Source organism: Diabrotica undecimpunctata, chromosome 10 (assembly GCF_040954645.1).
Source record: "Diabrotica undecimpunctata isolate CICGRU chromosome 10, icDiaUnde3, whole genome shotgun sequence".
Lineage (NCBI taxonomy): Eukaryota > Metazoa > Arthropoda > Insecta > Coleoptera > Chrysomelidae > Diabrotica > Diabrotica undecimpunctata.
The window spans coordinates 27,510,540-27,527,507 of NC_092812.1; the positions used below are offsets into that span (position 1 = coordinate 27,510,540).

Consider the following 16,968-nt stretch of genomic DNA (forward strand, 5'->3'; position numbering starts at 1 on the left):
CGCCCCTGACGTCTTTTGCAAAATTTGATCCCGGCGAAAGCTTGTCGCGAAGGTAAGATAACCGGCCCGGCCACGGCTTGTGAAGATATCTGGCTAAAATCAACCCTCATGTGGGCAAAGACATTATGTTTAAAAACGTCGAACAAACAACATGTGCTTATAATATACATGTAACATTTATTTTTATTTCATTATTACAAACAATTAAGTTTTTTATATTTTTACATTTACGTTTACATAGAAGTATTAAACAGTTTCATTTACGGTCTTGAGTTCTTTACTAAAACCACGGGAAAGTCCTAATAACCAACAAGTAACTGGAAGAATTCAAGATTCCGTTTTCCACTTAACAGTTACCAACATAAATCTCTAGGACCAGATGGCATATATCCAATACTTTTGCATATGGGATTAGAGGTACTGATACCACATATTTGCAAGATCCTCAAAGCCAGTTTAGCATGGAGGGGTCGTACCGGAAATATGGCAAAAGGTTAAAGGCATGTACTTGCCCAAGGTAGGTAAAGTATCAGACCTAGCAGCAAAGTCGTATAGACCAATAAGCATATCTTCTTTCCTATTAAAAACGATGGAAACACTTTTGGATAGGTGCATGAGAAACGAACTCAATATGTATACCAACCTGGTAAATCTACGGGCTAGGCGTTAGATGATCTAAATAGGCTTATCTCAAAGTCAATAGAAGACAAAGAGATAGCAATGGCCATTTTTTAGATATTGAAGGGACATTTAATAATGTTACCACCAACTCTTTGGATAAATGAGTAAACGAGGCACACCAGCGGTAATATGCAGATGTTTAAGGGCATCCCTGGAGAATAGGATAGTAATATCCACTCTGGGTAAACCATCAAAGCCAGAGCAGAAGAAGGATGTCCATAAGGAGGAATTCTGTCACCTCTACGTTGGGCAACCTTGGTAGATGATCTTCTCAAAAATCTGTCCAGAAAAGACTTTTACCGTGTAGGATACGCTGACGATATTGCAATCGTAGTCAGGGACAAATTCGTCCAGGTTGTATGATAAATCCCTGCCTAATTCCTCTCCTGATTTCAAGTTCTGAACTGGGTTCGTTATCTATTACAATTTGAGCTCTTTGATTCTAGTAAACGTTTCTTACCATTCTTAAGTCCCTTTTGTCTATGTTTTTTGTCTTTACAATTTGGAAGAATGATATACAACGTATCCAAACGTATACATTAAATATCCAAATTTTTGGACGATTAAAAAAATTTATATCCTACCTGCTGATCATATGTTTAAACATTTATGTTTCGATGATTGATACTCAAATTATTAGAGTTTTGCTAATTACATTGTCCGACTCATGAGCTATGTAGATGAAATTTTGGGATAACTTATACAAGCATTACAAAAAATAGCCTCAACCATGAACCTCACCGAAACAAAAATATTCGTGTACGACAATAAAGTGTGATGTAACTTTGGACGCATGGTGACTACCGTCTATATTGGTATACGTAAAAATTACAGAACAGTTGGTTTTCTAAAAATAACTCCCGATTCCAACATTTGTGTCCCACTTAAAAACAAAACATCATAGCAAAATTGCTTCGTTTATTTTTTATGAAATATTTTAGAATCTGTTATCATTATCTTATCTTTGAAATGTTAATTGTTTCGTTGATTTGTGTGTGTATAAAATATGGACACTAATTTGAGTAAAAATATCGAAAATTTTAAGATACACCTTTTCCATCTTTAAATTTCAATAAAAAAGTGGCTGTGGTTATTAGTTTATTAGCGACGGATCTGTACAATTTTACAAATATAGGTCTGTTACATGGTTACAGAAAAGAGATTTTTACAAATAGTACTAAAATGTATTGTTCATGGCAATGTTTGTAAAAAGATTTAGTCCCCATAACTGTCTTCAATTTTTCGTAGTTTGTTAGTTAATTATGAGAATTAAAAAGTTCGCTATATTTATCTGTGAAGGTTTTTTAATTGCAATATTTTTCTTTGTATTTTTTCTCTAGCGCTTTTCCCTCTTCGGTTGCTATCAAGTTTTGACATTATGCCCTTAAAGTTTTTCCATATTTCCTCCACTGTTTAGACATTGTATCCTCTTCTTCTATGTGCCTATATATATGAGCAATATTTTTAGTCTTCGACCACTTTTGTAAGGAGGTCCGCGGATTTTTACCAAATTGTAGTATATCATCACTAATAATAACAAACCTCTACTGGAATCAAAGAGCACAAATCGTAATAGATAACGAACCCAGTCCAGAAATTGAAATCAGGAGAGGAGTTAGACAGGGATGTATTATGTCCCCATTACTATTTAATGTATATAGTGAAGCCACTTTTAAAGAAGCATCACTATCTCAAAGTGAGGGAATAATAATTAACGGAAGATCTATTAACAACATAAGATATGCAGATGACACCGTGATTATGGCAAGCTCTGCTGAACAACTCCAATTACTGCTAAACAAAACAAACAGTTTCTGTGAAAAATATGGACTAAAAATGAATATAAAAAAAGACCGTATACATGATAATAACAAAGAAAACAAATATACCAACAAAGATATATTTGGGAAATGTACCGATAGAAAGGGTTGATAAATACAAATATCTAGGAACCTGGATTTCAGACAATAATGATCAAACAATCGAACTAAGAGCCAGGATAGAAATAGCAAGAAATGCGTTTGTAAAAATGAAAAAAATTCTCTTCAACAAAGACCTTAGATTAGAACTGAGAGTAAGAGCACTGAGATGCTACGTGTTTTCGATACTGCAATATGGACTTGAAAGCTGGACATTAAAGCAAGAACACATAAATAAGTTACAGTCCTTTGAAATGTGGTGTTACAGGAGGATGCTTAGAATAGCATGGACACAGAAGAAAACTAACACGGAAGTATTGCGAGAAATGGGCAAAGGATGTGAAATAATCTTCTTCTTCTTCTAATGGCGCTACAACCCTTTGTGAGTCTTGGCCTGCTTAACAATGTTCTTCCATTCTGCCCTGTCGGATACTTTCCTTCGCCACTGCCTGATGTTCATGGTTTTAAGATCCCTCTCTACGTCGTCTATCCATCTTTTACGGGGCCTTCCTCTTGTTCTGTTTCCTTGGGGCTTCCATCTCTGGACTACTTTTACAGCTCGATTATCTGGCATTCTTTCTAGGTGACCAAGCCAGTTTAGTCTTTGTGATTTTACAAATCTGACAATATCTGCGCTCTGCATTAGTTCATCCAGCTCGTGGTTCATTTTAATTCTCCACGAACTATCGCTGCATTGGGTGGATGTGAAATAATAAACACAATAAAAATAAGAAAGTTACATTATCTGGGACACGTAATCAGGGGACAGCGATATGAACTGCTAAGGCTGATAATACAGGGAAAGATAAGAGGAGGAAGGAGTATAGGAAGAAGGAGAGTGTTATGGTTGAAGAATTTAAGGGACTGGTTTAAATGTAGTTCCATAGAACTCTTCAGAGCAGCAGTAGATAGAGTAAAGATAGTGATGATGATGATGAACGAAAAGAAAACTTACAAAATTTTATGATTTTCAATTAATTGTCAAAATTTAAACATACGAGAAAAAAAATTTTGGAAACACGTCAATTAAAGTATTTTTAAAAACCTTTGAAACGGGCATTAGTAAATTACAATCTATTTAGTAGATTCTAAGATACAGCCTTTTAAAATAGCCAGTTTTTCGAAAATCGCATTTTTTATCATTTGTGAACTGATAGTACTTTTTCCTGACAATCTCAAATTGCATAAAAATTTAGGTGAATGTAGCTCTATATCTATACAACAATGTCTACTTATCAAATTTGTTGGCCCGGGCCATTAACTATTTTTTTTTGGTCGCCTAAAAATTGAGCTTGTGCCCTTTTACCCTTCATTTGAAGAGCTATATCTCCGAGCCCAGAGGACCGATTTTAACTCAAAAGGTCTCATTTTTTTATTATAATGTCAACTTTTTGATGAAATAATTTGCAAATCCACAAAAGATGTATCCACAAACATGGAAAAAAATGAGGAAACCGGCATATCAAAGGATTTTTTAAATACCTTTCAAACGAACATTGGCAAATTAAAATTCATCCAGCAGATTCAAAGATACAGCTGTTTAAAAAAATAAAGACTTATGAAAAATCGCGTGTTTGGTTAAATGTTAACAATTAATAATAAAAAATCAAAAAATTTTCCTTTTGTTCTTCTTGACCTATAAAATAAAACTTATCTTCTGCGGTTTTGTAAATTACTTCATCAAAAAGTTGACATCATATACAAAAAAAAGAGATATTGTGAGTTAAAATATGTCTACTCGGCTCAGAGATATGGCTCTTCAAATATAGTGTAAAAAGGGCTATTTTTGACGCTTTCGAGGGGCATATCTCAGGCCCAGGGGCACATAGAGGGCTCTCAAAAATGACTATAGGCTACTTTTTTAAAGTACAATGATATACTAAAATTTGGTAAAAATCCGCAGACCCCCTCCCCTACAAAAGTAGTTAAAAAGTAAAAATATGGCTCATATACAGGGTGCGGCAGATAAATGGCCAATTAGAAATATCTCGAGAATTAAAGGTACCTAACTGAATCATGAAAATTGGAATGAAGGGGTTTATGAAGGGTGACCTATTTAAAGAAAATATTTTCATGTATTTGCTACTTCCAGTTATACCGGAAGTTGTTTATTACTTCGTTTTTTTTTAATGTGACACCCTGTATATTTTTAATTTTAGAAATATTCACCTTATTCTGAACATTTTTTGTTAATACTTCCCTATACCTGTTGTGAACCGTTTTTGAGCTAAAATGATTTTTATATAAAAATTACACTTTCTACCTTGTATATAAAGTTCAATATCCTCTAATGTAATTTGAAATGTTTAAATTCCTTATGAACTTATTAACCAGATACAGTATTATCGTATACAGTATAAAGTTGCCTTTTTCACCTTTTTCATCATACAGGGTGCTGTGAAAATTACTGAGGCATAATTATATTAAAATTATGAAAATTTAGCACAAAAGATAAACAATATAGTGGGCCTATAGGGGCACAACTATCAACTATGTATTCAGTAGCAATAGATCCATATTCAATACATACTTTAAATATATAAAACTTGAAATCTTTCTTTATGGGTTTTGAAGAGGCATGAAATATTATAAAATAAGTAAATAATAGAAGTATTGTGTTGTAAAATCAGTAGAGGTACAAAATGGAAATGAAGTATTTGGAAATATTGTATTGTGAATATTGATGATAGTTTTTATGGCCTAAAACTAGAACAAACTGCAGAGTCCTCTTCACATATTTAATACCACTCAACAGTATCAGTTTCTAAAACGTTCAATCAAGGGTAATGCCCAAAGTTTTATAGATACAAACTAAAGGCTAGTAAATTATCATATACCAACTATTTACTTATCTGAAAAAACCATAAATTACTAATATAGGTAAGTAGACATGGCATGATACACTCTATAGGAGTAAATCAATAAGCAAATCAGGAAGACAAAATATTATATTATATTGTAACTGAGGCATATATGAAAAAACAAAAATGTTTCCATAGAGAGCAAAATAGTACAAGAATAAGGAACAAGACACTGATAATTTGCAAATGGAAAGATTTCATTGACACAATGAAGATGACCCTTTCCAACCAACAACAACAATCTCTAAGAGCAGAAGTCAACACCTAATCTACAATATTAATCTTGTGTGAATCTATTCTCAGTAAAATCAAGACATATTTTTGGAGTTGATTTACCAATACATAAAAATTGTATTCAGATATATTTTGAACAGTTCCACTGATTATTATACAATCTATTATAATTTTGGTGACAATAAAATTTCAAATGTAAGTATAAAAAGTTTAAATTGAAGCTACATCTGTTCCAAATTGTTAATGCTGATAACAGCATGATTTTCCATAAATACAAATACCTTCTCATATGAACACAATATAAGTACATATCAATATAAATATTTATTAATTAATTGATAATGTAGAGTAAATATATTTTAATTAATCATAGATTCAGTGATAAAAGTTAGATGATCTTCAAAATTATGTAGCTGATAATGGTGTAGTATTAGTAAACAAAAGGTATAAGGAAATTATGAAACTTATATGGTGGGTAGAAAGTGTTTCACTAGTAATAAAGTATTACAAATAAGCTAGTAGTAAATCTATTTAAAATTCAAGATCAACTAGTCAGTCACAAATCTATGTACAGAAATCAAGAAGCTCTTTCAGAATTTATTATTTAAACATGTAGAAGTGTTTATATTTGTTAAATAATGTTACCTTCATATGAGTTTTTACTGGAGAATATATATTTATACTGAGGGTCACGATAAAAAATAAAAACATCAACAACAATTATATTAATAGAATTAAATTTACACCTTACAAACGATAAATTATTGTAGCAAATTTAGGAAATGGATTTACAAATTAAATAATCAAAGAGCTAATAACATAATCGTGCCGTTATAGAATTTTAGACCCACAGGAAGACCTTAAAACCATTAATTAAACCTAACTTACCTCAAGTACACAAATTCCAAACACTGTCTTCTTAAAATTTTAAAAACTACGATAACTTCTTCGTATTTTTCAAATTTTTCATCCACTGAATTTTAAACCAGGTTAGATAACTCAGAAAGACTGAGTGAAAATACGTGCATCAGACAAACTACAGACACTAACTGACACATGTCAAGATTGTCAAGCTTCATTCAAAAAAAGCTAATTCAGAAATGTTAAAACCACTATCTACTCTTTTTGGAATGAATCGGTTGTCGTAGAAATCTTTATGACAGCGAAAATAGTTCCATAAGACTTCTTAGATGGCAGCGCAGGAAGATCTTAGATAGAAATGGGATCAAAATAATTAGAGATGGGAATATAGTTTCGTTCTATCTTATTCTTATCCTTAGCCTCTTATATTACACCAGGATTTACTAATATTACCATTACTTTACTTAGCAGATTTAAATTTGTACCATTCATAGTGAGAGAACATAATCCTTTTGAACTTCTGAGGGCTTATGTTAAGCCCGACATTTGAAGTCCATTCTGGAACTACAGTTGCGTTCCATCACTGAGTGTGCTATTAAATTTTCAGTGGGCTTAGATGAGCAATCTGTTGGTATATCCTAGGACCTGATGTATGTCGTTGTTGAATCTAGCTATCAACCAATTCATGACAAGGTTCCACTAGAGAGGAGATACGACTCCTGTGAATTACCTCTGGCTAACTGTGCTGAACTGCTGACACTGTGTCTCCCCATGGTCCATTGTACCATGGTATCTCCCAGTTTCATTGCGTAGAGTATACGGCTCTTGGCACAAAGAGACCTTTGTACTAAGGGTACAAAGCCACTCTTGGCAACCTGCATGTTTTTGGTATGTTACCAATCTTAAACCAACCCGATGATTTATATAGTTCAAATGAGTTTATTGCCTACTTCATATTGTTCTGATCTAACACCTTATTGCCACACGCCAGTTTTCATAAAACCGTAAATTATGGCCTCCAGTTCAGTATGCTACCATGTATCTAGTGATCAGTTTTGTTTCGGACTCACGAAAGTGCACCCTTTAAAAGTTTCTTTTAGTGTCTAACCGTCATTCTGAGTGTATTCAGCCGACTTCGGTTGCTGTGAAAGTATATTTATATGAGAGTCCGTAGAGAGAACTGTATGTGGCCTTGACATTTCTATCTTCTAGCAATGCTTTCTCCAAGGTTCTGTTTTTGTCTGTTCTGCGTTGTGAGTCTTAATGATAATCGCTCCACTCAACTGATCTTTTAGCGAAATTAAATTTTTCGACTGACTTCTCTCCTTTGATTTGTAAGGTTGTTATTTGACCAAAGAACTTTCCTGGTCTTTTTCTGTTGAATCTCCGGAAAATTATCTCCTAACTCCGACATATTTTTGGACTCGACTACAATGAAGTTTGCCCCCTCCCATAAGCTCTCCTTAGCCCTTATTACATCCACATTCACTATACACAGACCATTTCTTGGTATACTCATTAGCACAGTGCACCCACAAGGTTCCTGCGCTAATTATCGTTTACCCTAACAATTAGATCAAATAGCACAAAATTTCAAAAATTATTTATAAAGTATGTTTTTTTGAAAATAACTTTATACAATTATAACTTCGCACCTCTACCTCTAATAAACATAACCTCAAATATATAAAATTGACACTTCGTTGATAGAAGTCATTGTATCAGTTTATTAAATTATCTGTTTTGCTTCAATTAGTTAATAATTAAAATAATGGGTACATATAAATAGACCTAATTCTGAATATTTATAGTAAATAAAATATGTTTTAGCGGTGGCCACAGGGACGTCTCTAATTTTATCCTCTATAAGTTCATTGTTAGTATTATCTGGAATGCAAATGTTCAAACCTTGGCTGAATTCATCCCAATTACATACTCTTTTAGGAGGATATTTTGGTTCCCTATTTTTCGTATTAATCCTAACATCCATAGGAAACCTTGAAACCTGTGTATTTGGCAAAAATTTTCAAGTTAAAGTGTTTCCTGAAGGTAAGTTATGATTGCCAATGTGGCACTTTCAACAACCGGCATTGACTTTTGAATTTAACTTACTTTGTTTAGTTAAACAAAGATAAGAAATTTAAAAACACAGTTAAAAACATATTTAGTAATTTAGCACATAATTAACCAACTCACTCAATTCGATTTATGTTAGTTAGGAAATTCGATAGTCATTTAGGAAAAAAATTATAAAAATGGCCAAAAGTATACATTATCTTCTCAAAATAAGCTTAGAAAATATTTATATACAGTTTATAAAAATAAATAGACAAAAATGCACTAGAAAACTTATTGAACATTGAATACCTGTAAATGTAATATTTGTGTATTGCTTTTGAATCTCTGTTGTACCTTTTAGGTTTTCTAAGAGGCTATAAATCATTTATCAATCAAATATAAATCAAGTGCAGGAACAAGGCATTGGTATCTTCTCTTTTTGCTCATTGTCCCATAATCGCATTGTTTCTCGGAAATAGTTGCAGCAATAAATTGTTTCTTGGCACTAATACTTCAGCAATAAATTCTTTGTGATTTGCTTTTTGGCTAATATCTCAGTTTTCTGGGGTTTCGTTTTGAGCTAGAGAATGATGGGGTAGCTTTTGGGGATTGGTTAATATACCAGTCAACAGCAATTAATTAGCAAATAAGATATGCCACCAAGATGTGCCCTGTATCCCTTTTCCTTGCTAAGATATAGCTATGGCTATTCTAGCTTTACTGTAAAGTTAGCATACCCACTGTTTCTTTGAAACAAGAAACTAATAAATTATAATGTTGGTCTGAATTAGGAGTTCTAACTTTACAGACATGATCTGACCCAACAGAGCAGCACAGTCAATGCCACCACTAAGTAACTTGTAATTAAATGAAACACCAAAATAATCTCTCCTAAGGCTCAGTAGGGGCAAGGGGAGTTGCCTTTCCATTATGTCCCCATGGTGACCATACAACTGAGCCCTACATACAGGGTGTCTCAAACTTAACATAAGAAAAATATTTTTTCTTCCTCCCAGTATAAGCCAAAAAGGGAAGTTTGAGTAAACTTTTGCCGAACAGTATAAATACCAAAGAAAAAGTTTAAAATGGTAAAAAAATAGCGGAATCTGTTAATCAATTCATGAGAAAATCAACTATAAGTTTTTATATAGCGTATTAAATATTTCCAATATGTGTGAAGTCACTACTTGTATAAGGGTTAAATATATGCTATAATACTAAATGTTGTGCATCTATATTAGTTGTATATGTATGTTCTAATACATTTATATTATTTTTTTTTTAGTTTTACTTAGTTTATTAATTGCTCTTGTTGCATCAGCAACCATTCACCGTGTATGTGCTACCTCATGGTAAGTAAAGCTTTTTAATAATTGTAAAATTAGGTATTTAAATTTTTTGCTTATTTTGGTAGATTTGCAAGGTTTCTAAAAATGATTCTTTATCATTTCACTGTTTCCATTCATTTAATTTCTAGCTTCATGTTTTATTAATTTTATTAGTTAGTTTTATTAATTATTAATTATTAAGGTCTTTTCTCATGTATCTTTAATGTTATTTCATTTTGTATATCTCTGGCTCGCCTAATTTTTGTCAATATACATTTGGCGAATATTTTCTCTAAGTCCAATTAGATTGCAGATTTTTTGTTGCTGTTAATATTTTGAACTTTTACACTTATTAATGACAATCATTCCAGATTTATTTACTTAGTTCATAATAACTACATTCCACATCAAAATTCTATTGGAATGTCATATCAGTTTTTTCAAGATCATCAATATTTTCCATTTATATTTAATACATGTTGAATTATTTAACACATTCGCTACCAAGGGGTAACTTAAGTTTTGTTCTTATATAGGTTATGTCAAATATTTGTAAAAAACCTTTAAATGTTTGTAATTTATATAAACCGGACATGAATATTTAGTTCCTGAGGGATTTTTTGATCCGGCTCATATATGAGATATAAGAGAAATTTTAAAATTTATGTAAATTAAAATATAATTAAAAAACACAAGTAAAGAACAAAACACTAGAAAGAAAAAACAGGAAGTTCACATAAAACTCAAAAACATATGATTATCTGAAAAAAAAAGTATAAAACATCCACTAGCTGCCTTCATGGTATTCTCGAAAACAGTAGCATGTGTTTTCGCTAAATTTCTAGCGAACAGTAGCCACTACCTATAGAGCACACGTCTCAGATATGTTACACCTTCCTATTGACCTTATATAAAACGCAATCTGCTCTGTCCAAACGTAGCTATTTAAATTGCCGGTATGTGCAGTACGATCCACGGCTCAAGGGTTAGACACTGATCTATGCGAACAATCGATGTGGCTCATATATGAGTCGCTTGGTAGCGAATGTGTTAAAATGATTATTGTTTACTTAAATTGATTTCTCTAATCTTTTTTTATTTTTAGTTTATTGCTCTCTCTATGTGCCCTCTACTATGTAAATAAGTATTCACAAAAGGTATACAACCTTCAAGCTCCTCCAGTCGTTGTTCAGACAGGAAAGAAGAAAAGACATTAACACAGTGTTTTGTACAAATATCTGAGTTGTAATTATTCTGTTACTTTTTAAGGTGGACCTTTTGTCACAGTTTTTATAATGTATAATTTTTTCACACAAACATTTGAAGATCTGATATTATTGTAGTTTTTATATTAATTTTTAAAAAATGCTACTAAATAAATATTTCACTCAAAGCTTGCAAAAACCTTCCATAATCCTGTTGTATTTTAAAAATCTTTATTTACAAGCGTTTAACTTCATCATAATCATCATCATAACTGGTGTTACAGCCTTTTTTTATGTTTTCTGTGTCTACTGTTGTATGTTTTCACAGTAATATCGCTCACTTCAGCATCTTACATCACCATATCTATCTAACTGAGTTTTAGTTTACTCTGTTTTCTCATACCTACGTTGCATAGTTGTTATCTTTCTACCATACTACTTTGCTTGCATATGTTCTGTAGCTTAGTTATATTTGCATCTCCCATGTTGTTTGCACAAACCCATGCAAATATTTTGTATCGAATGGTGAGATCTCCAACAACATTCTGAGCTCTTATGTGTGTTTTACTTGACATAAAATTAGGTTTTTATGTAGTCCTACTCTATCTTGTCATCATTCTTATGTCCATTAGGGGCTTTGTCCTGATTTCTATTATCATGTCTTTTATGTGTGTTTTACTTGACATCAAATTAGGTTTTTATGTAGTCCTACTCTATCTTGTCACCATTCTTATGTCCATTAGGGGCTTTGTCCTTTGTTCTAATTTATTTTAAACGATTTATTTATAAGCTTACAGCACGATATTATCTTACTCCCATATATGTTCCGAAAGATTTTCGCGGTTAGGACAATTAAACCATTAATATTAAACTTAACATGTTTCCGAGTTTAACCGCGTCGTTTATCACTGCGCCGACTTTGATGGTGTTGAACTAGAGTTGAAATTGAATCGGAATTGCGAACAGAAATGGAATGTTCATAAATCCTATTTTGGATTTTACGATTTGTTTGGCCTATATAAGATCGGGGGCAGTCTGAACAAGAGATAAAAGTTGTTGGGAGGTAAATATTATCTTTATTCCTCTTCATTTAAGAATTTTATCAATGACACCTTTGATGTAAGGAAGAAAAGCTTTCGTATAATGAGGCTCTGAGTCTTTCGGTTGATATTGAGTAGGTGATTGATGTTTGTAGATGTGATTTTTGCGGTAACCGTTTTGGATGAGGGTTTGTTTTAAACTAGAGAGCACATCGGGTCTACTTGCATCATCGCAAAGGCGTATTAATCTGGAGACAAGGTTATTAATGACTGAATTAATTTGTGAAGGTGGATGATGAGAGTTGGTATGGTTGGGTTTTCGATAAACGAAGTAATGAAAGCATCGAAGCATCCCTGCCATGGGGTCAAATGACGAATGTATCGTCAACATATCGTACCCAATATCTAAGTTTGAGTATTGATGTGAATAGTACTCAAGTCTCGAAGTCTTCTATAGAGATATTGACAATTACTGGAGATAGTGGGGAGCCCACTATCTCCAGTAGTTGGGGCACCATTTATTTGACTGTAGAATTCATTTTGAAAGATGAAATAAGCGTTGGACATGCAATGTTTAATGAGAGATGAGTGGTGATGCTGGATACTGTATTTAGTTTTCAGAGTTTCGTCTATAGGAATGTTTGTAAAATTTGTCTATAGTTGTTAAAATATTTTTCAGTTAACTTTTTTGGATTGTACATTTTAATAATTAATTTCTCAAGAACTGTCCATCAAAAATAAAAATTCGGGTTACATTTGAAATATAACTAAATAACCTGTCAATTGGTACATCACACGATACTCCTTTCTATTATATTTAAAAAATATGTCACTCTAAAAATAAAATTTGATGGTTCCGATCGTTTTTTGTTTTTGACTTCAATAAGAACAAAATCTAGGTGAAAAGTTTTATGTGACACACCTTGTATATTAAGGAAAGGGTTAAAAATAATCGACAAGAGTTACTACACATCCATTTATTATTTTTATTATAATATTTGGACATCAAAAATTGTTCTGTTAGTGCTTATTACGTATATTAATGCCATGAATACAAGTCAACCAGTTTAAGCAATATCTGTCACACGATCAGGCTAAGTTCTTTCTGTCTTGTTTAAAAATTACTTGTGTCCATGTTAACTGGAAGTGGTTGTTTGATTTAAGGAACATTCGTAAGTGAACATTTATTTTAAAGTTGCCAAAATAATAATAGTGCGTAAACTATATGAATTTTAAAATGTATATACTTATGATCCTACACATGTATTAATATAATTTTGTCTGTATGACATGCGCATTAAGCTGGTACCTTATATTCAAGTTTTACGAAAGTTACATACATATTACGTTCATAAATATATATTAATATTTCTGTACTATTTTAAAAAAAGTATATATATATATATATATATATATATATATATATATATATATATATATATATATATATATATTGAAATCTACAAATGGTGATATAAAGGAATATTCGTCAAGTTTATTCGTAATTGATAAACAAATATTTGGTCATAGAAAATATTTATTCTATGGAATATTAAAAATATCAAAAATAGTCTATTACTCTTTATAAAAGTTTCCAAAATATCATTTCTTTCGGAAAACAAGTGCACAAGATTGTCAAGGTAAAAATCTTTGTTATATATCAATATTTATTTTACAAGTATTACAATAGCTATCGTATTTTTTGGCTAAATGTTTATGAGTTGTAGTCCCGTCAGTCCCCTGTATTTTGATCACTTTGGGGTCAACCGTTCTTGATTATTGTATGCTATCCATTTACCTCATCCACTCCGTATTTTCTTATACATAGTATGTCTGGTAACCATACAGTATCATATGTTAACCAGATCTTTTCTTTCCACATATTTTAAAGAATCAATGTCTTATTCGTTGGTACGTAATTCATTTTTGCACTAAAGCCACATCTAATTAGCCTAAAGTCTTAAGAATTAGTCAAAATTTGGTACATTGTGGCTATGGCAATAAACGAATTAAATGATTTTTAATTTCCTTTTTACTATTTATTTCTCTTTATCTTTATTCACTTCATAGGACTCTTTTTGAAATTATTCTGATACATTTGTTTATTCACTAATTCTCACTAACATTCTAAAGACTTTGAGGAATGTTTTTATGAATTGTACTATTTATGTTTAGTACTAAATAAAAAAAAGTTTAATGTAGCAAAATTGATGATGAAAACGTAGAAAAAATGCTACGATGCTTTCTTTTGCACAATATATAGTTGAATGTTTGTTGTAACAAAGTCGAATCTGTGCGGTTTCCAGAGAAGACGACCGGGTAATTGACCTGTAATTTCAATAATATGATAATGTTTTATTGACAATGTCAATAAAAAAAGTTGTATTAAAACGTGTTGCTCGGAGCACGGAAATGCTCTTACAATATTTCAAACAGAACTGTTTTTTGTGCTCCAGGGGGTCTGAAAAAGCGCCTCGTTTCAAACAAAATATTTAACGCGTCAGACAGTCAACTTGCACTAAATGTTCTGAAGGTTACAACTCGTGACAATAGATTGGAACTCCAGAAAGTTTATATCACAATCGCTCTTTTAGAAATCATAAAAGGTGCCTTCACGTTTAATACTGATGGATCAAAAACGCAAGTAGGAACAAGAATTATGGTCCAAACACCAGATAGTCAATAGCCTTTAAGCAGAAGTACCAGCAATAAATTTTGATATTTAAGGGTACCACAAAAAACTAAAAAATCAGCTAAAATATGTATTGGCTTAGACTGCACTGAAGTCTCTGTAGTTCTAAAACTCATGACTCGATAATAGCTTGGAAATGCGAACAATTCCTTAAGAAACTAGCAGGGAGCAACAAAGTAACTGTTCTGGGTGTCAGGGCATAAAGGGATTGTTGATATTGAGACTGCTGATAGTTTTATAAACCCGCATGGATTTGGAAAATGTCCAAAAATGAGAAAAAGAACTTGGTGTAACCTACTACTCGGGCTAAAGGCAAGCAAAAGATTATTACAACCTTTTGCTCGCTACGCAAAAATACTCTCGGAGCTTCAGATGTCCGAACTCAAGTAATTCCAGGTGTTATAGATATCACTAGGTGCTAACTTAGTTACCATCTCTGTGAACACAGCAACAGTAGATGCGAAAATGTAAGGGAAACGGCCGAATATGGTCTACGGTTGCAGGGCAATTGTTCACTAATGCCGTAATTACCTAGAATAGGTATTTTTAGAGCCTCGCCAGTATACAGATATTCTCGTAAACGAACAATAGTTTTCCTTCGAAGCTTGGATCTGTTGGACTGAATATAGATGTATAGTATACACAAAATATTTTTAAGGTCGCAGTGTGGGGGCAAGTCGCACCCGTCTATACAATCTATAAAAGATATGCACTCACGAAACTCTATGCGAAGCAATATATTCAAGATTTTAGAGTTGTTGATTGCAATTTTTTAGAAAAACAGTTAACAAAGGAACTTTAAAAAAGAAGGCAACTGTAGCATGAGCAGAGAGAATGATACTGAAAACTTAATTTACTTCGAAGAAAAAGTAGAATATCTAAGAAAGAAAACTAAAATACCTCAAATCTTCCAGAAGCAAATGTCTATAATTCTCATTATGTTTGTGCTCAGGCCACACCATGACATATTTCGCTCTATTAGAGCTCATTACAAGTAGCGTACAATAAAAAACAATGGAAAGGAAGACTTGAAGAGGCTTATGTTCAGATGTGGACGTGAATGGCTAGACGAAGAAGAAGAAGAAGAGCTCATTACATAGTTGTAGGTCGAAGACAGAAAGAAGAAGACTTTGGTGACTCCTAAACCTCTAATATGCTGCACTATATATAAAAAAGTGACAGTGGCAATCGAGTACTACCAACACTACTACAAGAATATTAAGTATAAAATAAGAATAACTATAAAAAGTGCGTATTTATGTGGCAGTTTTATTTTATGATCTACGGCAGTTTTTTTTTTCAGACGAGCACACACACTCTTTGGGCTCAAAAGGGTGTGGTGCGAATCTGATTCAGGCACTTGTGTGACCGAGAGTTTTATTCCCAGTATAGTTAATATTATAATAAAATCAGGTGTAAGAAAAAATGACAGAAATTGTTAAGTATATGAAACTATATTTTTATAGCGCCAGGGAAGATCTTTTATGCAAGATAGTATGTAACAATCCAGCACTCCTGAGCTCTCCTTACATCTTTATACACGGGCTCGTAATCCAGTGTATAAAGATGATTGGTTTTCCAACTCAAAGGTAATTTAATTTTATCACTCAGGTTAAGGAGTCCCTAACGGCTCTACGTCGTTCACCTACAGTCAGAAAACATCCCGAAGAGGTACTGGAAGTCGTATATCTTAGAGACTTAATGCGAGGGGAAGTAATTCGAAAGAACAGTGAAGATAAGAGTTTCTTCGATCGACTCACTGCTGATTTCAACCATCCGGCTGAAATATTAAGGCTACTTTACATTAAGTATATGAAACTATATTTTTATAGCGCCAGGGAAGATCTTTTATGCAAGATAGTATGTAACAATCCAGCACTCCTGAGCTCTCCTTACATCTTTATACACGGGCTCGTAATCCAGTGTATAAAGATGATTGGTTTTCCAACTCAAAGGTAATTTAATTTTATCACTCAGGTTAAGGAGTCCCTAACGGCTCTACGTCGTTCACCTACAGTCAGAAAACATCCCGAAGAGGTACTGGAAGTCGTATATCTTAGAGACTTAATGCGAGGGGAAGTAATTCGAA

The 16,968-nt window shown here is 32.6% G+C and overlaps 2 protein-coding genes across 7 annotated transcripts in view; one reads left to right on the forward strand and one right to left on the reverse strand.

The window, feature by feature from the left end:
• The window catches only part of EndoA (SH3 domain containing GRB2 like, endophilin-A), a 254,127-nt gene extending 247,376 nt beyond the window's left edge, over positions 1 to 6,751 (reverse strand). For 5 of the 6 annotated variants that reach the window (XM_072546091.1, XM_072546090.1, XM_072546093.1 and 2 more), the window contains exon 1: positions 6,584 to 6,751. The gene's annotated coding sequence lies outside the window, so the exon portion shown is untranslated. The remainder of the gene's footprint in view (positions 1 to 6,583) is intronic. The other variant, XM_072546089.1, reaches the window with a different exon arrangement.
• Positions 6,752 to 8,233: 1,482 nt separating this feature from the next.
• Positions 8,234 to 11,335, forward strand: LOC140452102 (protein KRTCAP2 homolog). Its single transcript, XM_072546168.1, has 4 exons — positions 8,234 to 8,331; positions 8,387 to 8,605; positions 9,900 to 9,966; positions 11,048 to 11,335. The coding sequence occupies exons 1-4, from the start codon at positions 8,328 to 8,330 to the stop codon at positions 11,157 to 11,159; spliced, it is 402 nt and encodes a 133-aa protein (XP_072402269.1). The 5' UTR covers positions 8,234 to 8,327; the 3' UTR covers positions 11,160 to 11,335.
• Positions 11,336 to 16,968: the final 5,633 nt, after the last annotated feature.

Coding starts and splice junctions, on each gene's coding strand:
- LOC140452102 (XM_072546168.1), top strand. Junction 8,606..9,899: donor AGTTAAAGTGTTTCCTGAAG/GTAAGTTATGAT, acceptor TTTTTTTTTTAG/TTTTACTTAGTTTATTAATT. Junction 9,967..11,047: donor CGTGTATGTGCTACCTCATG/GTAAGTAAAGCT, acceptor TTTTATTTTTAG/TTTATTGCTCTCTCTATGTG.